This window comes from Rhinolophus ferrumequinum, chromosome 10 (assembly GCF_004115265.2).
Source record: "Rhinolophus ferrumequinum isolate MPI-CBG mRhiFer1 chromosome 10, mRhiFer1_v1.p, whole genome shotgun sequence".
Lineage (NCBI taxonomy): Eukaryota > Metazoa > Chordata > Mammalia > Chiroptera > Rhinolophidae > Rhinolophus > Rhinolophus ferrumequinum.
Genome location: NC_046293.1, coordinates 18013109 through 18039803, shown reverse-complemented (window position 1 = coordinate 18039803; position 26695 = coordinate 18013109). Strand labels below are relative to the sequence as shown.

The 26695-nt window shown below is 39.7% G+C and overlaps 1 protein-coding gene across 5 annotated transcripts in view; it reads left to right on the top strand.

Moving 5' to 3' along the window:
* Positions 1 to 26695, top strand: part of ANO4 (anoctamin 4) — a 301071-nt gene that overhangs the window by 231805 nt on the left and 42571 nt on the right. For all 5 annotated transcript variants that reach the window (XM_033116152.1, XM_033116156.1, XM_033116154.1 and 2 more), the window contains 5 exons: positions 11102 to 11184; positions 14932 to 15072; positions 18448 to 18612; positions 24348 to 24384; positions 26428 to 26539. In XM_033116152.1, the coding sequence (XP_032972043.1) occupies positions 11102 to 11184; positions 14932 to 15072; positions 18448 to 18612; positions 24348 to 24384; positions 26428 to 26539 (538 nt within the window). The remainder of the gene's footprint in view (positions 1 to 11101; positions 11185 to 14931; positions 15073 to 18447; positions 18613 to 24347; positions 24385 to 26427; positions 26540 to 26695) is intronic.

Sequence of the window (26695 nt, the reverse complement as noted above, 5' to 3'; positions counted from 1 at the left end):
AGTATCAGCATGAAGACCCAGCAGGTCTCTTGTGGCTGAGGTCTCTCAAGCTGCTGGCTTCCATATCCTGTCCCTGAATAGGCCCCGTCTGTAATTCCCACAAGGTACCTGCCTCCCTCGGTGGGCCTTGCAGAAAGCCCTCACTACTTGTGCCACTTTTAGTGCATCTCTGTCCCTTACAAACAGAGGAAGCTAATCATTAACAGAGTGTGGTTATTGGACGAAGCTCTCCAATCAAGAATGTGTATTTGGTTTTTCTGGATCATATCAGTATCAGTAATTATGATCATGACGTATAATAAGCAATCCAGTGCTTGAGCTTTGCCCTGGTTACAGATGTGTTCGTTTCTGGTTTAAGAACCAGTGATTCCCAGACTTTTTCAAGTCATGGCATACATAGAAAATGATACAATTTGCAAAATGTATGGATGCACGTGGAGGAAGGAACCTGCTTTTAGCCTGGGATAATACCTCCGTACCCCCAGCCACCGCAAAGGCTGAAGGAATTATTACCTCTTGCAGACCTGTAGTCCATTCCTGTCAGACCCATTGGGAAGCTCTGCTTTGGGCTACTAGTCTATTCTGAAAGGAGTCAATGCTTCTGTATAGAGAGTTGTACTCTGGAAGAATTAAAATACAGAACTCCCTTACCCACTTCATTGTTTCGCCCGTTTTAGGTATACTTTGAGTGAAGTAATGTTTTCTTCTCCCACAATTTTCCCTCTGAGACTATATATAGAAGTAAAATTCCGTTGTAACGACATTTGTCTACTAGGCAGCGGTTGTCCTCTCCTCCACCCCTCACTCAGTTCCACCATTACAAAAGGGATTGATTGCATTCCTTCCTTGCAAGTTCGAATGCCTCATTCTGGGCATAATAAGTAGGTTTTATTTTATCCCTGACAACCTCAACTGATTGATTGGTGGTGGCTGCCTGGAGGGTGGAGTTGAGAAGCTTCTGAGGTTGCAAGTAGGTGGGTTGGAGATTTGACATTCCTTGTTATTCAGAGGTACTCAGTAAGAATCTGATAGATGTTTTGTAATAACCTATGGGCACAAGGGAACATTTTAGGCTCACTCCAGGCAATGCAAACCCAGAATAATTCATCCTCTGAATTGCTTTGTTTCAGTTGACAACTTATTGCTTAAATCTTATATTATTCCCAGCAAAAGAATGAGAAAAAGAATGATTTACCCCGGGTGTCTCTTTGTAGATAGGGCTATGCCTTTTTGCAGAAATCTGGAATGGCCAGTTATAATAATAGCATACACGAATTGAGGACCTACTCTCTGCTGGGCACTGTCCTAAGCATTGTACATACAGTATCGTCTCAGTTCTTTATACCAACCTTTGAAGAAGGTACTAGTGCTGTTATTATCCTCATGTGATAGATGAGGAAACTGAGGCAGTAGCTAGAAAGTGGCAAAGCCAAGAGTTCAACTGGCCAGTCTTAGCTCACACTCTACTGCTAGGATCAGAGATCCTGTTGGCTTCTGCTTCAGAGATTTGAACTTGAAGATAAAGGACTGTTCCGCTCGACCTGTGCCCCATTTATACTGCTTTGTGAGGGTGATGATTTGTAAAAGCGTGCCAGTTCTAACAGAGCCCCGTTTAATGGTCTCAGGATCATCTTTTATGATTGACAAGTTACAACATTTGAGAAAACAAACCTTCTTTTTGAGACATTGCTAGATGTTGGGGTGTTTGAGAACAGATGAAAGTGGTATACAAGACCTCAGAAGGGGAGAGTTGATGCTTGCTGTGTTGCCTTTTGCTTTGTGTGTTCACCAGAGAAATAATAAGGCTCCATTCGGAGCCCGTCTTTAGCGGCTAGCGTGCGCCTTTGTGCGGGATTAGAAATCTTCCCAGAACTCCACTGCCTTCGTTCATGTTCTCATGCCTGTGATGGCAGGGATGCCTGGGGAGCCTCGGGGTATGTGGTGAGCCTAGGGCTTTGGGCTCCAGGGCACAGTGTGGCTTTTTCCTCAATGCTCATTTTTGTTCAGAAGGATTCAAGGAACGAAACGATTATGGCTTAAATTAGCTTCTCTCCCTAGGGAAAACAAATGAGTCATTAGGGAGCGATGTTATGGAGACTTGTCAGCAAACAGATTATTTCCCACTGTTCTTCATTTCTGGTGTTTTTTTCCTCCTTCTTCTGTTTTTTCTCTCTTTCAGTGTTGCCCAAAATTATCCCCAGTAAACAAACAAATTAGTATTCTCATAGCTCTCCGACCAAAGTACCAACATTGTGGTTATTTTAATGCAAATTCAAAGATTCTCTATATGATCATGTCAGTAATCTATGAATGAAGTATGTCTCATTTTTTGATAATAAATTTTATAATAATTGGCCTTTTATTCTGGATATTTGACTAATTATCTTTTATAATGCATGTCCCACAAAAATGGTGATTGTATATTCAGAAAAAGAAAAGGTATACATTTACTAAATGCCTACTAAGTGTGTGGGTGCAGTCACTCATGACACCTCATCAATTTCTCATAACCCACCAGGAGGAAAGTACTATCCCCCTTTCATAGATGAGTATCTTGAGGCTCAGAGAAGTTATCCGATTTACCCAAGTTTACCCAGCAGCTGGTAAGTGGTAGAGCCTGGATTGTAAACCAGACCTGGTCTGCCCACCTCCAGAATCATTCCAGAGTATGTTCACCGTGTCATGTGCGTTCTATAGGATATATTGATTAAGATTCCATTACTCAGCAGACAGTGCGTTCTCACTGGCACTTGGCACTGAGTATACAAAAATGGGTAAGATGGGATCTCTGGTCTCAAAAATCTCAGAGTATATTGGGGGAGAGTTGGTCATTGTGATCCAGGGTATGAAGGCCAACGTACAATGGGACAGTGAGGGTCCATGCACCAACTTCCTGAGGCAAAAAGCAAAAGCAGAAAAGGTTCCAGCCAAGATGAGACACTGGGACCAAGTCTTAAATTTGCCAGGCAAAGGAGTGGGGTTGGGGAAGGTGTGGGTAAGATTCTGAACTGAGAATAATGTGGGCAAAGCTCACATACACTCTGTGTGCTGATTGCACTGAAAAAGAAGGATGTTCAGTGCCATCAGCTCACAGAGTGTATGTGAGTTTCCTAGGGGGGCTGTAAAATAAATACCACAAACCGGGTGTCTTGAAACAACAGAAATGCATTCTTTCACAGTTTTGGAGGCTAGGGGTCCAAAATCAAGGTGTCAACAGGGTTGGTTCCTTTGGAGGGCTCTGAGGAGGAATTTATTCCATGCCTCTCTCCTAGCTTCTGGTGACAGCCAGTGACCCTTAGCGTTCCTCGGCTTGTAGAGCACTTTAGTCTCTGCCTCTGTCTTCACCTGTATTCTCCCTGTGTGTCTGTTTTCACATGGCTGTCTTCTTAACTAGTCATATTGGATTAAGGGCCCACTCTATTCCAGTATGGATTCATTTTATCAAGTTAACTTGCAATTACCTTATTTCCAGATAGAGTCACTTTCTGAGGTTGGCACTTAGGACATCAGCGTATCTTTTGGGAGGCAGGAGGCACAATTCAACTCATAACGGTGCATGTTGAAGGCTGAGATCTGCGTATCATAGGACATTTGTGCCACAATAGCGAACCATGCTTCAGCCTGTAGGCAACAGAAAGCCAACTGAAGTTACAAGCTGGGGAGTGACATAGTCAACTGTATTTGGAAAGTAACTGGCAACAGTATGGGCAAGGGTGAAAGTGGCAACCAATACGTAACGGGTAGCCGCTTAGAAGGCTGTTCTAGTGTCTAGTGAACATATTATGCAGAATTGGGCGCAGAAAAGATGTAAGTTACATGAATAAAAACTTTACACTGAGATATGTTTTGCTTGATGTAGTCATAGTATTGGTGGTTTTCTCTGGATGATATTGTAAGATTTTTGTCAGCTTTATTTAGGTTTAATTTACATGCAATAAAATCCAAAATTTTTAAGTGCCCAGTTTGACAAGTCAAATGTATATAGTCATGTAGCCATCATCATCGTGATGATATAGAACATTTTTATCCTCTAGACAGTTTCCTCATGCATCTGCAGTCAGTCCCTCGGCAACCTCTAAACTGCTTCCCACCACTATAGTTTCACCTGTTCTAGAATCTCACACAAATAGAATCATTCTGTAGTTAGCATTTTGCGCCTGGCTTCTTTCACTAAGACTAATGTTATCGAGACTCATTTATGTTGTTGTGTATGTCAGTAGTCTGTTCCTTTTTAGGAACAAATAGTATTCCATTGCCTGGATATACCATTTTTTTACCCATTTACTAATTTTTAAAATTTGTTTACCCATTTACTAATCAACGAACATGTAGAGCCATCCAGTTTTTAGCCATGATAAATAAACTTGAAAATCATTGTCTATTACAAATTTTTGCATATTTGCATAAAGATCTTTGTATCTATTTTTCTTACAGAAATAACTAGGAGTGGCAATGCTGGATCACAGAATAAGTGAATGTCTAACAGTATAAGAAGTTGTTTTCCAAAGTGACTTTCCATTTTGCATTTCCGACAGCATGATGTACGAGTTCCAGGTGTTCTACATCTTTACAAACACTTGGAATTATCAATCTTTATTATTTCAGTCATTGTAGTGGGTATATATTGTTATCTCATTGTAGTTTCAGTTTGCATTTCCCTCATGACTAGTGATGTTGAACATCTTTTCATGAACTTATTTGTAATCTGCACATCTTTGGTGAAGTGTTTGTTCAAATCATTTGTCCGTGTGTTATTGGGTTTGTCTTATTTTTAAGTTGAAAAAATTCTGTATAAATTCTGGATAGAAGTCCTTTATCATACATATCTTTGCAAATAATTTTTTTCCCAGTTTGAGGCTTGCATTTTTATTTTCTTAATGGTGTCTTTTGAAAAGCAAGAGTTTTTACTTTTGATATATTCCAGTTAAAATTTGTTTTCTTTTTTTCTGTCTGTGCTTTTTGTGTTTTATTTAAGAAATCTTTACCGATCTCAAGGTCCCTAAGATTTCCTTCTTTGTTTTCCTCTGGAAAGCTTAGAGTTTTAGCTCAAGTATTTAGATTTGTGAGTTATTTCAAGTTGATTTTTGTATGTGGTGTAAGGTAAAAGTCAGATCCATTTCTTGGCATATATGGATATCGAGTTGTTCCGGTAATAGGAAAGATTATCCTTTTCCTCCTTGAATTTTCTTGGCATTTTTTTGGTTAAAATCAATTGGCCATATATATGGGTCTATATCTGGAATTTTGTTCTGTTTGATCCATATTAGTATTTTTATGGCAGTAAAACACCGTGTTGATAACATTATAGTGAGCCTTGAAATCTTATTCTTTTTAAAAATTGTTTTGGCTATTTTATGTCCTTTGCATTTCCATATAAATTTTAGAATCAATTTGTTACTCTCTACCCCAAAAAATCTGACATTTTGATTGTGATTAAATTGAGTCAATAAATCAATTTGTGAACATTGAAAACTTATATCAAATATTTCTACCCCTGAATGTCATTTAGCTTTTTATTTATTTAAGGGTTCTATTAATTTCTCTAAGCATGTTATATCATTTTCAATGTACAAGTGTTGCATATTTTTAGAAAATTTTTCAGAATCATATTATCTAGTACTCCAATTACATGTATATTAGATCACTCAATATTGTCCTACAGGTTATTTATGCTTTGTTCACATTTTTCAGTCTATTTAGTCTTTGTTTTCTCCATGCTTCTTTTGTATTATTTCTATTGATTTGCCTTCAGGTTCACTGATCTTTTCTTCTGAAAAATCTAATCTTCTGTTAATCCTATCCAGTGTATTTTTCTCTTCATATCTTGCGCTTTTCATCTCAGATCTCAATCAATTGGGTCTTTTTATATCTTTTATTACTCTCTCTATTGTGCTCATGTTTTTCATCTACCTTCTTGACATATAAAGTATATTTATAATGGTCACTTTATCATCCTTGCTCTATTATTTCTGTCAGTTCTAGACTGTCAGTCTGAGATTGATTGAATTTTCTCCGGGTTATGGGTTTTATTTTCTTGCTTGGTAATTTTTTATTAAATGCTGGAAAATGTCGAGTGTGGGTTTTTGTTGTCTTTCCTCAATCTTAACTTTGTTCAGGCATGCAGTTAACTTACTTGGAGCCCAATTTGATTATTTGGAGAGTTATGTTAGCTTGTTAGGGTAGGTCCAGAGACCCACTACTAATTTATGACAGTTATGAGGCCTCATACAATACCCTCTGTGTAATAACATCTCTCTACTCTGATGGGTGAGATTGTGAACTACTTCCAGCCCTCTGTGAGCTCTGGGGATTGTTTGTTACCAACAAGCAGCCTGTGTAGTTTCACCCCATACATGTCAAGAGTACAGGGCACCTCATTGTTGCTCTGGAATTTTCTTTCAGTCTAGCTCCCTCTTCTCTGGTACTCTATCCACAAGTTCTTACCAACCAACCCTCCCTTCTCCAGTCTCTGTCTCCTCAGCTCAGTAAGACCATGAGGCTCTGTTTTGGTTCCTTCTGCTTGAATTGTAGTCGGAAATGCCTCTGAATCATGAGTTGGTACAATTCTAGGGCCCACCTCATTTATTTCTTTTCTCTTAGGGATCACAGTCCTCCACTGTCTCTTGTCCAGCATTGATAACTGTTTTTATCTTATATTGTAACAGTCATGAGTAGAAGTGAAAGCCCTCAGGCTGCTACAGTTTGATGGGGTTTTGTAAAAAGGAAGCACACCCTCAGACAGGGCCTCAGACAATTATGGTTCCTGGGGGAAACTGGCCATTTCTTGAGCTTCACCAGTTCAGAAACATTGTTGGAATACCCAAAGCTAAACTGACTTGAGGATACCTCTTCTAAACTTTGCAAATACAAGTGCATAATCCAGAATGTGAAGATACAGGTGTATGATAGTGAATACTTTATAATGGTCATCTAGAGTACCTTCTTCCTGTGTCAGGATGTTTGGGAAACCAAATTAATCATCAATATTTGAGCAGGGAAATCAGTGCAGCTAGAAAAATCCCTAGTATATAAGAAAAAAAATGCAATTAATGATTGTGAAGTGAATGGAAGAGAGGAGCAAGAACTATTTTTTTTTTTTTCTGTTTGATTAGTCATCCTTATCCCATGATATAGAACATCTTTTGAGACTGGTTCATGTCAGGATACCTTTCTAATATTCTACATCATATCCAACTCTGCCAAATTTGTATTAGAGCCTTGTTTTTCCTAAGTTACAGATTGGCTATCCCCTATCTGGACACACTGACTTTCTCCAGGAAATATTCAATGCCAATAATTAAGTTTTAGCTTCTTAAAATGTGCAATCACATTCCTGTCCTTCTGGAATCCTGAGGTTACCCTCATGTTGGCATTTTAGGGTGATCTATATACTTTCTAGTCACTCACATTCATTTACATCACTTCTGCCAATGGCCTATCTCAAATGTTTTAAATTAGCAAACCTATAAAAATATTCTATTTGGTGCTCACCAATTTTAGAAATATACAAATAAACTGTCATCACTTTGAAATTGAGATAGTTCACATGAAGATATATTTTGTATTTTGTCTTGAAAATTTTATAGATCTGGCCACAGTGCAGTCAGTGGGACCTGAAGAACACCTGCCACTTTACATGGTCCACACACTCCCCAATTTGTTCTGATCCCCATCATTCTCTATTGTGTGGCTTCCTCGTTTGTGACTCCTAGCTAAGCTGATTCCTTTTGTGAAGATTTTATAAGTGAAGCTCTCAAGAGGTGACCTCATTCCTCTATTTCAAGTTCTTGGAAGGTACATGATTGTAATTCTTCTGTTCCTCCTCGAAAGGAACATTCTCAGAAAGTTATAAGGGCCTGAAAAAATGAAACCTATTAGTAGTATTGGTTTCACTTCTTATAAAAGGAAATTAGTGTTGGGAGAAAAGTGGCTGAATGTGTGTATGAAGTAAGCCATTCTTCTTTTCTAGGAAGTAAGAGAATCACCGTGACCAGGTTTCTGAAAAGGCTTTGAGTCATCACACAGCAGATCACCATCCTGAAATAAAAACCATCCTTTCTCCTTCATATGTACTTCCCATTTTATTGCTGACCACAGCTCAATTCTTGGTTTTACACATACAAATGGAGCATAATCTTTTGACAAGGAAAAAAATTAGACTATAGGATCTCTAAGCTCCTTGTTTTTTGAAAAATATTGGGAAAAATGCCTTTAAAGTTGTTTTCTGGTATTAGACATAATTCCCCTCTGGACTATCAGTGTAGACATTTTCAAAATGAAGATTCAAATCAGGCCTTTCCATACCAATTGTGTAATCAGAGGGCAAAAATTGACAGCATCGTATCGCTAGCAGCTTCGGGAATAAGTGTGGGCTTTTCTAGGCCTTCCAGAAAAAGAGGATTGTTCTGAGGATAAAGAGTAAATGCCAGGCTCTTACAATGAGCCCATAACTTTAGGGCATAGTACTTTTGTATCTATAAATAGTTTCAATAAGGTACTACTATGGTTGGAAGAGTAGGATTTCTTTGTCTTTATTTTTCATTAGAATTTAAAACTCCCAGGTTAAATTGTGAACTAGTAGTTAAGATTCAGGCAGATAGCCCCCCCTGGCTTCTACCCTAAATTCTAGTGTGCCCCTAGTCATTGTGACAAAACAATCTTGTTGAATTGTGTCCCCAAAAATATATATGTTGAAGTTCTAACTCCCCCCCCCATACCTCTTACTGTGACCTTATTTGGAAATCGGGTCTTTGAAGATGTAATTAAGTTAAGCTGAGGCCATACTAGATTACCGGTATGACTGATAGAAGAAGAGAAACCAGAGACACAGATGTAGGGTAAAATGCAACGTGAAGACAGCAGCAGAGATTGGAGCAGTGCCCCCACAAGCCAAGGGATGCCAAGGTTTGCCAGCAACCACCAGAGCTAGGAGAGAAGCATGGAACAGACTCTCCCTCAGGGTTCCAGTAGGAACCAACCCCAGCAACACCTTGATTTCAGACTTTCCACCCTCAGAACATGTGTCACAACTTATTGCTGGGGAAATTAAGCATGTCCTCTGTGGCCCCACTGGGAGAAGCTCTTAGAAGCTTGTACCTGGTTTCCCCCAGACCTTGCCCCTTGTGCCTTTTTTCTTTGCTGATTTTGCTTCATATCCTTTCATTGTAATAAATCTCAGCCATGAGTACCATTATATGCTGAGTCCTGTGAGTCCTCCTAGGGACTCCTCAAGCCGGGAGGTGGTCTTGGGGGAACCCCTGACACAACACAACTCACAGGAAGGACTCCGGTGGACAATGGCTGCTCAGTGTTGGCACTTTTATTAACCTTCAAAGACATCTCATCCATTTATTTTAATTTCCCTCTTCTAGAATTAAGCATTTGATTATTTTAGGTGCTCATATATAACAACTATAAGTACTCTGAATTTTTCATATTTTAGGAAGGCAATGTGGTGTATATACCATTTATTATGTGATCCCCCAGGAGGTCTGGGAAGGAAAGAAAAGAGGAGGACAGGCCTGAATCAACTGACAAGGGAGGGAGGGCTTGGTGACTGAGCTCAGCATAGGAGCTTGAGAGACTTCTGACAGGAATGGGGCAAGAAGAGAATATCAAGACCAAACATGGGTTAGAAGAGGGCACGGTGTATTGGCCTAGAAGAGGTAAAGGGAGAGCGACGGGGCTGGGAGATGTTCATTGAGATGGCTGCTTTCAATGTGTGGATATTCTCAGTTAGAGGGGTACTAACTGAGTACCCCTCCGTAAGGGGTACGGAGACTCTAAGTAGCCTCATGTCAGCCCAGGTCAGAGCTTGCCACAAGATGAGTTTATGGCAAACTTAAGGTAAAGCAACCTAGAATTTTTAGAGCATTTTGAATCCCTCTTTTGCTTAGCAGGAAGTAGAGAATTAGAAAAGTTAGTTGATTTGCCAACAGTAGCACAGCTTGTATCTGACTGAGCTGAATTTCAAACCTAGGAATGAATGTCTGGGTCACTGGCCAGAGAGCTCTTAACTATATACTGTCCTTCTAGTTACTTATTTTGAAAATATATGTTCTATGTCTGAATACCACTAATAAGGAAATAGTATGAGAGCAAGGCAGAAAAGGAAAGAAGAAAGTAATTCTCTCTCTTTGGAATGGTCTTTTGCCTATTTACCTTTCCTCATGAAACTGATTCCAAATAGATGACATATTTTTGCCTCCATAAGTCTAAGTACTAAGGGGTAGAGCCACCAATTGCATCTCCTAGCATGTCCCTGTGGTATCTATAGTTACAATTGTCCTCAAAGTTTGAGTGTGTATATATGTGCATCCCCTCATTTGGCCTGTGACTTCCAAGGCAGCGATACTATATTTGATTTTTTTTCATCTTTCTCTGTCATTGTATAGTGCTCAGTAATTCATTTGAGTAGATTTTTTTTTTTAGTAGAATTGAGTAGAAAGTGACTTTAGCTGGATGAAGATAACCCCCAGATTTCCCTGGGCGAGGAGGCCAACACTTGTTGGAAAAGGTTCTTTACAGAAATGACACACATTTACCTTCAATGTGACAGTAAAGAGATGGTTTGGAGAAAAAGAGAAGCAAAAGGACTCCTTCATCTAATAAAATAGCTTCCTTCAATGAAATACTAAACTACATTTTATGTAAATATTTGCTGTGAGGAGGATTTGGGGGACAAGTAATCACTGCCAATCAAATACATGTGAACTGCTCACTTACATTTTGCCTTTTTACTCCAACCTGCCCCTCACTTTTAAAAATAAGTACTCTATCAATTAGAAAGTTGTTAGTAACCTAGTTTTCTGTATTCTTACATCCCAGGAGTTTTGTCTTTCTAATAAGTCAATTCTGCCTCAACTTGCAAATCAGCTTAATTTAATTCTAAATGAAATCTTGAATTTTTCATTATGCTTGGTACAAACTTAGTAATTCTGCGAAAACAGTCCTAGTTACATTACGTTTAGCTAGAAATTCTGATATTCAAGGATGCTTACACAAACAATTGTCCTTCTTTGCAGTGACTTCATTATTTAGTGACATGGTTAACAACATTGTTTTATTTGAAAATGTCTTTGTCTTTCTCTGCTTGTTCCAGCGACAGTTTTCCTGGAGTTTTGGAAAAGGCGGCGAGCAGTGATTGCTTATGACTGGGATTTGATAGACTGGGAAGAAGAGGAGGTTTGTATCATTTACCTCAGAATTTTTAAAAAAGCAAATCACCAAAAAAATACACAGTCTCCTTGAGTTATCTGCTCTATACAGAAGTCAGGTTTACTCATAAAGCATTTTCAGTTCTGGTCTTTGCAGAAAACTCCAAGCAGTATAAAAACTACTAGCAGAATTAAAAAAAAAAAATTTGATTGCTTAGTGGAATAAAAAAGTCCATGATGGGCCGGCCCGGTGGCTTCAGGTGGTTGGAGCTCCGAGCTCCTAACTCCGAAGGCTGCCGGTTGGATTCCCACAGGGGCCAGTGGGCTCTCAACCACAAGGTTGCTGGTTCGATTCCTCAACTCCCGCAAGGGATGGTGGGCTGCGCCCCCTGCAACTAGCAACAGCAAAAAAAAAAAAAAAAAAAAAAAAAAAAAAATGTCCATGGCTAAGTAAAACATTTCGCTTTTAGATAGAGGCTTCCAAAGAATTGGTAACAAGACTTGTTTAGTTTTCTTAACTATTTTCCATTTCTTTACTTCAGCAGAAAGAGGGTAATAGTTTTACAACCCTAGGCACGTGGAGGCAAACCTCCTAAGAGAACTACTCCAAGGAAATGTTCCTGTGAGTTCCAGGACCCTGGACAGCGCCCAGTGTGCACATGCTCAGAGTGGAAACTGCTGAGGAGAAACTGCTCCTCAGCCAACCTCCTTGGGGGATGTTTGTTAAATGCAGGTCCAGCTCCAGATTAAACCGTGAAGGAGAGAAACCCATCTCCCAGCCCCATCGCTCTCCCTTTATCCCTTCTAAGCCAATACACGGTGCTCTCTTCTAACCCGTGTCTGGTCTTGATATTCTCTTCTTGCCCCATTCTTATCAGAAGTCTCTCAAGTCCCCATGCTGAGCTCGGTCACCAAGTAGGGACCCTCCCTCCCTTGTCAGTTGATCCAGGCCTGTCCTCTTTCCTTCCTCTCATCCATTATCTCTTAACCTCTCCTGAGTCCCATTTCCTCAGAGCTCTGATGTGCCAATAAATCAGATAAACTAGTCATCTATGATGTAATAATGGATATTAATGGGTGTGTTTCATCCAAGAGACATGCATATGTATTTTTATGTATGAAAAAAAATCTTGTAGATACATAAATGAGAATTTTAACTCTGTGGTAGGTATGACAGGGGAGATCATTTGAGAGGTATTTTTGTTGTTTTTTCTTCAAGTCATGCCTTGTGAATGGCTGTGTTTTCTCCTCAGGCCCATGAACACATTTGGGCAACTTTAGATCTAGAAGGATGCTGGGCTTTTCGGCAGTCCTTGTTCTTTTGATAAGGCCTCTCATCTTTTGTAAGCATTCTCCAGAAAACGATTTCTGAATTTGAAGACACTGCCCAATTGACTCTGGAGTTTCCTGGCAGTAGCCAGTCTGCATTTTGGACTTCCTCCTGGGGAAAGCTCTTCAGTTTCTTACTACATATGTTCATGGAAGCGACTTTCAAATGAGATGAAAAATGTTCTTTCCTGGGAATTTGAGTCACCACTAAGCAACGATGTCATCTTAGACAAACTACTTCACTTTTGTGCTTTTTGCATTTCTGAAGAAAAGAGCTGTTTCTACAGTTTCCTCTTTGTAGAGGAAATTTTCTGAATTTCATCTTTGTAGAGGAAAATGTAGAAACAGCTCTTTTGGCACTTGTGGTGGGCCCAAGACATGGGTACCCTTAGGATAAACATCCTTGTAAGTCTGGAGCCTTCTGCCTTCCCAGCCCTGGTAAAAAGTTTGCAGCACTGAACCATTCTTTCATTCAGCATATATTTGTATAGGAACGTACCTCAATAGCCATGTGCTATTCCATTTTTCAGTTTGGGATTCATTGTAGAAATAAATGCCTTATACCATGTTTCCCCGAAAATAAGACCTAACCGGAAAATAAGCCCTAGCATGATTTTTTAGGAGGACATCCCCTGAACATAAGCCCTAATGCGTCTTTTGGAGCAAAAAAATTATATAAGACCCAGTCTTATTTTTAGGGAAACACGGTAGTTCTAGCCTGTGTCTCTCAGCTTGCTGTGCAGAAAAGCCCAGACTTGTTCATGACTCCTTCAGGGATAACCCAGGGTGTTAGTTTGCTAGAGCTGCTGTAACAAAGTACCACAGACTGAGTAGCTCAAACAACAGAAGTCTATTGTCTCTCAGTTCTGGACACTGGAACTCTGAGGTCAAGGTGTTGGCAGGGTTGGTTTTTTCTGAGGACTTTGAGAGAAGGATCTGTTGTTCCAGGCCCCTCTCCTGAGCTTATAGATGGCCATCTATTCCCTGAGCCCTTCCATTGTCTTTTTTCTGTGAGTGTCTCTGTCTAAATTTCTTCTTCTTGTAAGGACATTAGTCATACTAGATTAGGTGCCATCCTAATTACCTCATTGTAACTTATTACCTCTGCAAAAACCCTGTCTCCAAATACATCACATTCTGAGGTACTGGAGGTTAGCACTTCAAGATATGAATTTGTGTAGGGGACACAATTCAGCCCATCACACCTAGGAAGACAGGCCTGACTCCGTAATTGGCCTCAGTTCTTGGATGGCTAACTCAGGGACTCTTGATGATATTTATAGCCTGATAAACTCTTTGTTTCCCAAAGAAGCAGCAAAGTCAAGGTCTGTTCTATTTATATCTTCAAGTGTAACTGCCTAAAATAAATAAAAGGAGACAGAAGCTGTTTATAACTGTATCATCTCCCCCTGACCTTCCCCATTACCTGCCACTGAGTGAAGGTCAGCATTGGGTTTAGCCTGAAGGAGGAGGAGCCAGGCTGCCTTTCCTCCTGCACAGGCTGTGCCCATTTTTTCCAAATGGTGCCCATTCTTCATAACCTCTCCTCTCTTGGCTTCCTCTTCACTTCCTGTCCGTGCCTTCATCCGAGTCTTGAGTGTTTCTGCCTGGATTAACTCAGTCTCCATTTTGCCAGGGTTTCCGCTCATTTTCTCTCCTCTTCCAAGACACTCAAATAGAACATGTACTTAATTAACTGGAACTACTTCAACATACCCTCTTGCTGATTACCTCTTCCTAATCCCATAATTGCTTTTTAGTCAGAAGCTTTTCACATTGCATGGGGTTTAACTAATTGAAATAAAATCTCAGTTTGGTTTAGAATTAGAGGAGCTTTGCTGTCAGCTGTGTTTGAAAGGTATTTACTTTGTTTTCAATACCAATTAAGAATATTTTTGAAATCTATGGTTAAAGGTGAATGACTCCTATAGGGACTTATTAAAAAAATAGATCAACCATGTTTTTAACTGCCTAAATCAAAAAATTCAATAAAATTTGTACAACTAAGAATTATATTGCCATTAGATATACTCACAAAATAAATTCTGAACATTTCGCTGTTCAGGAGCGTTCTTTGTCGTAGTATTCATGTCATTTCCTGGCAATAAAAGTAAAAGCTTACGAATTGTTTCAAACCACTAGAGACAGAACAGGTGGTCCCTTTTCTCATTCTCAGTTTCCTCAAGCATAGTTTAATAAGATAATAGACATTTAACTATTAGTTTAAATCACATTGCCTCGATGATAATAAGTTGAGATCATCATTCTTTAGATATTTTCAAGTGGCCAGTTTCCAAACATTTATACCTGGGTCTCAAGCCCACCTCTTTCATTGACTGATTAGTGTGGGAACTGGTGACTCAGTTTTCCTGTTAGGTAAAATGATTTTTTCTTATTGTGTGTGCACCTCTTCAGAGCATAAAAATATGTCTGCTTGTTTTTTAAGGAAGAAATACGGCCCCAGTTTGAAGCCAAGTATTCCAAGAAAGAGCGGATGAATCCCATTTCCGGAAAGCCAGAACCATATCAAGCATTTGCAGATAAATGCAGCCGACTGATCGTTTCTGCATCTGGAATATTTTTTATGGTTTGAAAGTTTTTTTACAAAACTATTTTTTTCAGAAAGTACAAATTTGTAGCATGATAACAACAGTAATCATGTCAGGCATTTGCATAGTTCTACCCAACATTTTTGCACGTTCTTTTATTTAAATCTCTCAACAACTCTGTGACGTGTCAGGGAGGGTCTCATCTCCACATTACAGATGAAGCAACTGAGACTCCAGAAGGTTAAGTGGCTTCTCCAGGTTAGCTCCTGAATAGGGAAGAAACACCCAAGAGCTCAGACCCTCTAGTCCAATGTTCTTTGCACTTGTCTCTTCCTGCCATGTCGAAGGGTAACTAAAAAGACGAGGTAGGACCTCCAGCAGTGTTTTTCAAACTTTTTTACCAGGCCCATGTAAGAAATACATTTTCTGTTATGACCCAGTATATGCTATGCAAATAGATGTATAAAACTAAATAGAGCCACTGAAACAGTGTTCGCCTTTCCAATATGCAACGAGCTCTGCTTTTTTTTCTCTTTTATTGTAGTCTTTTTTTAATGTCAGCTATAACCCCCTAAAATTGATTTTCAGACTTACTAATGGTTTTATCAGTTTGAAAAATACTAACTTGAAGCTGAGTGGTTAGCATTTTCTAAAAGAAAGTCGTTTTGGTGATCAGCTTTGATCCTCTTAACCATTAAACAAAACACATGCAGATTCCTCGGAAATGTCATTTTAGAACACTAAGAGGTGGCTAGGATTCTCTTCTCCTCCTTTCCAATAGCAAATGTGTAAGTATATATCCTAGATCATTAGAGTGGAAAGGACAAGACTACAGTAAATCCAGACAATCTATCCCGTTTAGCTAGAAATGAATTCGGGAGATGAAAGGGTAGGCAGCATTCCCAAGAGTCCTTCAGCTCAAATCAAGATTCATCCGATCCCCTTCTGCAGATCCTGTTTTGTGTCATGCTTTGCCTTCTATAATAAGTGTGTTCATGTTTGTTGTCTTGGTTTTTGTTTCTCACAAGACCTATACACATAAGCTTTCTCTCTTCTACCTCGAGCATAGGAGGCTAAAGCCATGGACAGGACAAGCTCCTTCCCCAAGGTCACATGCTACCGTGTTTCCCTGAAAATAAGACCTACCCTGAAAATAAGCCCCTGTTAAGATCATCAGCCAAACGGACACATTTAGTACATTATGACGATGTTCCAGAAGAAGGTGACATGACTGTGTTTGAATAAATGTAGATTGTTGTACATGAAAAAATAAGACATCCCCTGAAAATATGCCCTAATGCGTCTTTTGGAGCAAAAATTAATATAAGACCCGGTCTTATTTGGGGGGAAATACGGTATAAAATCTGGTCTTATTTTTGGGGAAACACAGTAGGTAGTAGCTGAACCAGGACTCAGACCTGACTTCTTCCTGAGTCCAGCAAGCTGTCCATTCCATCATATTGCCACCCTTGTCTGAAATTCAACATAGATTTTACCTATCTGCCTATTAGCAGCTCTAGGATTAAGACATGGGCAGTGTTTTGTATTATTATTATTATTATTATTATTATTATTATTATTATCAGCAGCAGCAGCAGCAGCAGCAGCATCTTGGCCAGTTCCAGCTAGAGTTCATTCTCAGGTTTTTAGAGCATGTCACTCACAGTAAGCCAAAAATAGATTTGTGTAAAACAGGAATGCTTCTATGAAAACAAATCTGTAAGCCAGCGGAGGCCATCCTGAGGCTTAGCTTTAAGATCCAGTGTTGGATAACTAAGTAGGCGAAGGTCTCTACTCTGACATGTAAAGTGAGTCACCTAGTAAAAGTCACAAAACTTTTTGGAGCCTCAGATTCCCATTATTTTATAGAGATAGAAGACATGCTGTATTCTTCTCCAATACCATGAAGTTCTTCAGAGAAAGATGACTCAGTTCAGTCTGTGTTTATATCTGATTAATAAGAGATTATGCACCTATCACATAGTTGGCTTATTCAGCAACAAATAACTGAATACCCGTAATTGTATTAAGGTGCTACAGAGACCAGGGTGAGCAAAACGGATACCACCCTTGCCCTAATGGAGCTTACTTTCTAAGTGGGGGCAACTGTCAATATTCAAACTGACACATTGTTTGAAATTATGAATAGGATACTGAAAGAAGAGTACAGATACTATATAACAAAATAAAAATCTGGGGAGTCAGGAAAAGCTTCAGTTATGAAGTGGTTCTTGAGCTCAGATGTGAAGGATGAGTAGATATTAACTGGGCTGCCTGTGTATGTACAAAGTCTGACAATTAACTTTGTGAACTTGTTGCAATGATTTTGCTAACCTTTTCTGATATCAGAGGGATTATTCATTATGCATTTGTACCAACTGGACAAACAGTTAACCAAGTTTACTGTTTGGAAATGCTGAAAAGGCTGTGTGAAAAAGTTAGACGAAAACGACCTGAACTTTTCACCAACAATTCATCGCTCTTGCATCACGACAATGCACCAGCTCACAGGGCACTGTCTGTGAGGGAGTTTTTAGCCAGTAAACAAATAACTGTATTGGAACACCCTCCCTACTCACCTGATCTGGCCCCCAATGACTTCTTCCTTTACCCAAAGATAAAGGAAATATTGAAAGGAAGACATTTTGATGACATTCAGGACATCAAAGGGTAATACGATGACAGCTCTGATGGCCATTCCAGAAAAAGAGTTCCAAAATTGCTTTGAAGGGTTGACTACGTGCTGGCATTGGTGCATAGCTTCCCAAGGGGAGTACTTCGATGGTGACCGTAGTGACATTCAGCAATGAGGTGTGTAGCACTTTTTCTAGGATGAGTTCGCAAACTTAATTGTCAGACCTCATATACTTGGCAGGGAAATTGGGTGGGTCAGCATTTTAGGTAAAGGAAATGGTCTTGAAGATTAAGGGTGCTTAGCCCATTTGAAACAATGAGAGAAGGTCTGGGGTCCCCCACGGGAGGGGAAAATGGCACTCGGTGGGGCTGGAGAGAGTCTAGCGGGCCACTAGAAGGGCTTTGCTCTTATCCTAAGAATAAAAGGAAACCAATAACTAGTTCTAAACAGAAGAGTGACATCATAGGATTTCCACAATAAATATTTGTTCATCTGTTCAGTCAAATATTCTGCATAATAAAATGTTACCCCATAGCTTACATGGTTTATGAACTTTTAAGCACTATGGTTTTTCTGTTTGAATAACACGAGAATAAGTACAGACACGAGAAAGTATTAACCACGGTGAAAAGTATGAATTGTGCTGTGGTTTGTTGAGTCAGTACCACCCTTGCTTTATTTTCTTTTGTCATCAGAGGATTTTCCCAAGTGGCGGGGACCCCTCTTCCTGCCACGTTCCACCACAGTGCTCACTGGGGCTCCTCTGTCTTCCTGCCAGATCTGTGTGGTGATCGCCGCTGTGTTTGGGATCGTCATTTATCGGGTGGTGACTGTCAGCACTTTTGCTGCCTTCAAGTGGGCGTTAATCAGGAATAACTCTCAGGTTGCAACCACGGGGACGGCCGTGTGCATCAACTTCTGTATCATCATGCTGCTGAATGTGGTAAGTGAGCTGCGAGGTCACTAGCCGGATGGGTGAAGTACATGGGCTGCGGCGGTCATTTTCTTCTGTTGCTGAAGGGACCTGGCCTCAGAGAGTCCAGGAGCCCTGGTGGCCCGGCAGCAAAGTGCCTGGCATGACATGCTTTCAGGTCTGGGTCGTTAGAAGGCTTGAGTTAAATCTAGGCTCCAGGATTTTCTACAGTGTTAGGCTGGGCAAGGTCCTCACGCTCTGTGAATCGTAGTTCCCTTATGTATCCAGTAAGGTAAAACTGTGTACCACTTGAGGACATTTAGAGAATGTATTTTAAAGGCACAGCTCAGAATCTGTGACATAGTGCAACAGTATTGGTTCCCATTTCCTTTGATTCTGAATGATGGGAAGGCATCAGTATCCAAAGCATTCCTTGAAATAACTCTGCAAGGGACATACTAGGGTGGGGTGTGCTGCTTGTGTTGGTTTCACACGTTTTTCAGATGTATATTTCAGTCCAGATGTCTCCCCTGAACCTCAAACTCATATGTTGAACTACCTACTCAACCATCCTCACTTAATACATTCAAACTCAGCACACCCCTATCTTCTTTCCAGAATCAGCTCCTCCCTCAGCCTCCCCCATTGTAGCTGCTCAGGCTGAAAACCTTGGCCTTATCCTTGACTCCTCTGTTTCTCTCACCATCGAAATGTTTCTCTCACCATCAAAGAGTTTGATTACTTTTCACACACATCCGAGTCCCACATGGGTTATTGCAGTGCCCTCCTAACTGGGCTCCCTGCTTCCACATTTGCTCCCCACAGTCTAGGTTCATCCCAACAGCCAGAGCAAGCTGCTTACATAGAAGTCAACTCATGTCACTCTGTTCACATGTCTGATGGCTTTCCCCTCGCTCAGAATAAAAGTTCATGTCTTCACCTCTGAAGCGCTCCCCAATCTGGTCCCAGTGACATCTCAGACCCTGTGTGCTCGCCACTCACCCGGATTCTCCTGCTCCTCGCTGCCTTCCCTTGGCTCCTTGGATGTCCAGGCACACTCTCACCTTAGGACTTTTTACTTGTTCTTCTCTCTGCCTGGAATATTCTTCCCCAATGAGTCTGCATAGCTTGCTCCCTCACCTTCTTCAGGTTTTTGTTCACATGTTACTTTCTGATGGCTTCCCTGGTCACTCAATTTCAAATTGCCACCTTTTCCTGCCATCTAACAATGTCCTATCTCCTTGCCTGCTTTATTTTTCTCTATGGCATTTATCACCATCTCATCTGCTATTTTTAAAAACTTACTTTGTTCATGATCTGTCTTCTCCATTGGAATGTAGGCCCATGAGGGCAGAAACTTTTGTCTGTTTTTTCTTTTTTTTAACCGTTGTTATTTCCCAGTGTCAGGGCCTGGCACATCATAGGCTCTTAGTAAATTGTTATCGTTTGCAGAACAAAAGATAATGGCTGACATTGTTAGACTTGAGATCAACCTATATATAAAAATACGGACATTAGAAGATTGCAGTAGGGAATAAATAAGATAATGTACGTGAAGTGCCAAGCACCGCATAAAGCCTGGAGATACTCAATTACTTATACTTCCCCTCACCCTCCTTTATACCTCATCATAAATCTGGGCCATAATGCTGACACGCTCTCATCATTAGTAAAGAGCTTCCCAAAGTCCGAGTAATGTAATACTATTATCAACACAGTCTCATCCACTCAGATTGTTATCTCCAGCTCTTTGAACAATCCCAAATTCTGTAACCAGTAAACTCTAAGGAATTCCTAAGAGCATTCAACCTACCCAATAATAGAGAAGTTGATTTAAGAGTCTTAGGTGAGCTAGTAGTCATTGAGTTAATGACATAGAGGTAATTTGTTCTTATTATTATTATTAAAATACACAGGAATTTATTATTTTAGAAAAAAAGTTTCAAAATCCAGAAGTTATAAAAATGAAAGAAGAGCAGTTGTTGATCATTTTGACGTGATGGTTGTATAATTGCTTGGTCAAGTAGAGATTGAAATTGGCACTCCCCCCTCTACCACTCAGCTAGTCTGAAAGTCGATTATGAAGGGGGTGATTCACGGTGACATTAACCAAACAGCCAGAGCAGTGAAAGATTCCGTGTCCATGTAGGATGCAATGAATTAAAGGTTATCATATGTTTTTTATCATCTCTTTTCTCTGATGTCTGATTAAAATTTAATTTATACATCATAAATAAGTTTCTGTGTACGTGCAGTGAGCCTATAAGTATATGTTTGCTCATACATTTTTAGCAGGTGCCAGTGTTTTCAGAGTAACAACTTCATTTAACTGGAAAGCACTTATCCAGCAATCTCTGCTTCACGAGATGCAGCTAAGAAAAGAGGAAGTAAATTAAAAATGAAGAAGGGAGCATAGGAAGTGGGAAACATATACAGTTACTGACATTACAAAGCACCTACTATGTGCCGGGAGCTAGACTGGGAGGCATTTTATATGTTTTGTCTAACAAAGGGTTTTAGAGTCACCAAAATGGATGACGCAGAGTCCACACACTAAAGCTAACATTTACTTTTATGAATACCCTTAAGGTGTATTTTCATTTATTTTAAATACAATGGGAATACCTTTAGTATTCTGATTTGTCAGCCAACATCAAACTAGAACAACAAAAGGTTACTACTAAGACAAGAATACGACAAGGACAGGAAATGGCAAGCCATGGCAAGGAAAAGGGAAAAGAAAATGTATATACATGTAGGAATTCTCAAAGCAATGTCATCAGCACCCTTTTGTGCAGGAGCCAATGGCTTTATCCTCCTGTGCTATCTCTGATAGCATCCCATCCCAGCACTCACATTTGCGGTCCTGTCTTATGCCCTGAAGCTTTGCAGGTTCCATTACGAAGGACACCAAGTGTGTAATATAGTTTGAAAAGATTTTCATTAGAATATCTAAAAAAAAAAAAAAAAAGTAAGTGCTCAAAAAGCAAATACCACATAAAGGACAGATGACAGACTAATGACTACAACACAGCTTTGACCAGTTTAGAACTGAACTCTCTACTAACTTCTGAAATGACTCAATTTAAGGTATTTCATGGTCCAATAACACAGTTTTTTATAGCTATATAAATTGTTTTCAACTACTTAAAATCTTGGTTATACTGGTCTTGCAAAAATGATCATTTATACATTAATCATTATTACACTTTCATTAATTGAACATAAAAACCTTGAGAGCTAGATTGGTTTTTAATTTATGTTCACTAAAGCCTCTAATTTTTAAATAATAGCAATTGTTACTGATCACATACCTGTTTCTTACTTTTTGCTAGAATTGTCCAATGCTGGCTGAAGAAGCACACCTATAAGGAATGCCTACTTTTAGATTTGAGGATGTGTATTTTCTCTTATTCAGTGTGTACTTTAAAAATAAAATTCACATTGTCTTGCAAAAGTACTGTAGATCCTAACAAAATATTATGCCTCTTAATGACTGGTTTAGAAGCACTCACTGGTTTTCATTTTATTTCTTTTCTTAAAAAATAAATACTACAAAAAATAAATAATTCAAAGATGCAATGAATAGAATGGATTTTCTTGTTACTTGTCATACTGTTTTAATTCCGTGCTGCTTCACTAGCAACCAAAGAACATATCAATATGATGGTTGCAAGCTAAAGATGTCAACAGAGGATATATTATATCCCAGAAGGAGACTAAAAGTGATTACCATTCTTTTCATTCAGCCACACTAATATGAGTCAGATATTTCATTATATTCTAAACAGTGAAAACCACAATGTCTTGTTCCAAAAAGAAGTAAACCACAAAATATGGCTTCCAGCAGACAAGCTCAGATGTGTTGATCCAGAGAACAGAATCAAACAAGAAGTATTTTAATTAGAAGCTTCTTTTGGAAATACACTTAAGATCAGAAAGCTTTCTGTCAGTTACAGATTTTAACATTCACAATTTGTACTATTCAGTTTGGAAACAGATTTTCCACTGCTCTCATCAGAACAAACCATTTATGGTTTCTGTCTCACCTGCCTAATGAGAAATCAAACCCCAGAAACCACTCATCTGAAAATCTGTTGCCAACCATCAGTTTCTCTATTTATGTACCCTTTCCTATTGTATCCCACTCAAAGCCTCACTGTCCATCTCTGTATATCTTCAGTGTATATATAAAGGGTTCACAGGTACTATACACTTTGTCCCCATACACTTATTTTTCAAAAGGTTCATATTAATCATATTTTAACTCCTGTGCTGTTCCTTTTATAAATTCCATTTTTTTTCAGTGTCCAAACCAAAATAACGTTGGCCGTGTCACCAGCTCACAATACCTTTGGGACAAGTGAGGCACTTTGACAAATGTATGTCAACATGAAAGATATAAGGGATAAACTGGGTAACCAAACGCTGTATTTTTGAGAAAGGTTGTCTCATCACTCAAATCTAATTTTCCTTGATAATTAACTTTAATGATACAATATGTTTATAATAGTAAAATATATTTTACTATTGATTAAAACACGTCTTAATTTGTTATTTACCACCATTTTATTTTTAAGATAAAATTTATGACTAATCTATTCCACAGGATTTCTTATTGAAAATTATACCAATGTCTGTTAACATTGGACTCCAATAGTCTAAGGTTTTATCCACAAAATTTGATACCATGGCCATATTAATTATATCTTACCATAGCAAGCCATAGTCATTGCTGAAAGTTTAGTGTCATAAAGTCTGAGTATTTTGCCTGTTCATCTTGGAAAAGATAATTCAAAAGTTAAGAAGGACCTTAAGATGGATGAGTCGAATACACATTCTCAACTACATATAAAAGGAAAAGGGATAGTCTGAAGAAGAGGTGAGGTAGCGTGCCCAAGCCCTATAGTTAACTGGCCGGTAAAGTTATAATTCCAGCCAGGAAAATTGTAACCAGTGCATTTTCACCACTTTAGTCGAAATGTGATCAGCATTTGCATATTATTCAAATCCATTTGACCAGTTTTCCTTTTAATTTTCATTTATCATCTTTCATTTTTGATAAGCACTTGTTCTTTTTCTCAGTTTATACCCTCTCTGGGGAAATCTCCTAGAGCTGAGTTGGCCCTGAACTGTACACCCTGCACTTCTTGTGTGTGTACAACCTGCACACACACAGGCACACACATACACACGTGCACAAGCACACACAAACACACACCTTTTCCTTCCCTCCTAGGACGCTCTATTTAGCAGATGATGGGTTAGTTTAAGGATGCATCCCGGGCACTACTGGAAAAGCAGAGTATCATAAACTTGGGAGTTCCCAGTAATGTGAGATCACGTCAGTATTTATGACTGCTATAAGCCAGAAAATCCAGCAGTCCCTAAACAGGAAGGCTTACAGAATCCTACCACCACAAGCAATCTTGGAGAGTTTCCACTAAGGCTGTGGAGCCCAGGAATGTTGTGACTTGTCCAGCATCACTTAGCAAGCTGGTAATTTGTGGCTGCTAGCCCTGTTGTCACAGAATTAATTACTCACTCCAAAATAAGAAGTGAGATTTTAAACATAGTAAAATGGGGCCTTCTACCACGGGACCTTTCTTGCCCTGAAAGGACACAATTGTACACATTATTTTCATTATTGGAGCAATGGGTGGATAAGGAAATCATTTTCACTCATGATTACCTATTTCGCTTATAATTACAGATTTTAGAACATCTACAGTTCATTTGTTAAATGTATGAAATTTATTTTACAGCTCTATGAAAAAGTTGCGCTTCTTCTGACGAATTTAGGTAAGTGAAACCCTTTTTATTTCATGGTACAGTATTGTAGTCTGGAAAGTACCTTTTTAAAGATTCATTTCTGAAACACTGCTGCAAAGAAATGTTCCTTTTATTTTGAGTTATATGCAGCAATTTGTTCTTTGACTTCAAGAGGACATTTTAAATATATACAATAATTGGAGGGCCTTTTTTACTTAAAGCTTTGAAACCTGTGACAAACATCAATTGTAATGTAGAGTAGGTTTTCTCTTATATAAAAGGAAAACGCACAAAAAATAAAGCATTACAGAAGTACATGTGTATAAAGTGCCCAGAATCCTTTAGAAAAGTATTCATTTGCCACTGCCCACAATTTTCATTTATTCAAAAATGTATCAAGTTTTCCTGGTGTATAAAATCACAGCAAAGTTAGTGGCTTGGAAGACTCTACCAGGAATGCAGGCTAACCATCACCGGCATTGTTGAAATAACATTCATCTGGACGAGTCATCCCTAAGAACATTTCTCTGACTAGAATAATCTGGTGGCCAGCTATACGCCGTACATTTTCCAGCTTTTCAAGATATAGAAAGTGTCACAGTTTTATTATTGCGATATTAGTCATTTCATTCTATGCAGGTTGAGGAAATTACACGCTCCCACATAACCTGTTTTAGTGCATTCCAATATGTAGCTTATCCGGGGCAGAGAGGGTCACAAAGGTGATTTTATTTATCATATTCATTATAATGCAGGGTGCTGTTTATTGAGTCCTTCTGTGTACCAGATACAGAGCTAGGCACTTGGCGTTGCTCCTTTAATGTTATTAAAATCTTCCATCACTACCATCCCTTGCGGAATAGATAGAAAGAGGTTTATGTCCATAGAAGAGATAATTGTGCATTGGTAGACTGTGCCAAGTGGTGCCTTGATCCAGGCTGGCAAAGATGCCAGTGGAGATACAGCCATGGTTCATCCATGATTGGGACTCCTGGGAACCCACCCACCTGGCTGACGACCTGGAAGATCTTCCTATGTAACCAGGAGTTCGGTAGCAGAAGTGACATAAAGCTAAAACCCTTTAAGCATCCTCTTCCTTTTCTTCCCTTAACAGCAGTGCGGCCTTGTTCTGAAATGGACATTTAAGCTGTTTTCAATCAGATTCTCTTTCTTCCTCCCCTCCCTTCTCTGATATGCTCCCAGGAAACATTTTGAGTTGTATTATAATTCGTGGAAAAGGAATTGATGGATAGAAATGGTAAACGAGCAATTAGAAGCTCAGGGAATGTAGAAACAGAAAAAGTGCTGTTGCATTAAATACATTTTCTTTGACGTTGCTTGGGGTGAGGACACAGCTCTTGGGGAAGGAAGAGTGCATTTGACTTGTCACATTGGAGGTTTGGTCTGTATTTTGGTTCATATCACAACATCCAAAGAGGATTTGCTTTACGGAAGTTGAAATAGAAGGATCCGTTCCTGACTGACGTCAGGAAATTGTGAGACACAGATGGTGATACACAGTAAAAGCTCTCAAGGCGAGGTCATCTCCTTGGCATTTGTCCACGAGAATGAAAAATGGTGGCCGAGGGTGACTGGTAAAGGAGTCAAATACTGGTGGCATTCTGAGACGGGGCTCTGACTCCCTCTCACTTAGTAGCACCTGGTATTTCACCGAGGAATCATCAGCAGTTGGGAGGGGACCTGACCCCACACACAGCCCTACCCACAGGCAGAAACAAAGAGCCAAAGGAGAGACTCCTGCTGGGAGCCAGGCTGGGAATGAGGCCCCTGCAGCCTACCTGTCTGTACTGCAGACTCTCTGGACCTCCTTTAATGGTGGAACCAACTGGATATTCTGTCCCCTCAGACAAGTCAGTAGTCACTTCTCCCCAAATCCTTGTCAGGGCTGGTCTACAAGCCTGAGGTTCCCACGGACAATCCACTTACCTTAGCCATCTACTGGGCCAACTGGGCTCTCCTGCAACTTCCTGAGGAGGCCTCTGTTCCAACCCTGTGTGTATGGGGAGCGGGACAGAGGCAGCCTTTCAAACTCTGTTCCCCGTTTATCCACAGAACAGCCTCGCACAGAGTCCGAGTGGGAGAACAGCTTCACCCTGAAAATGTTTCTTTTTCAATTTGTCAATCTGAACAGCTCCACGTTTTACATCGCGTTCTTCCTCGGAAGGTAAGAACCCTATGTCTCCACACTCCCCAGGCTGAGGACAGAATGCTCAAAGGTCACTGACTAGAGGGGACAGAGAAGTCCCTCCTTTAGAGTGATTTATACAAAGTGTAAAAGGAGGAGATCAGCCTCCTCCTTTCCCTTCCCATTCTCACCTCA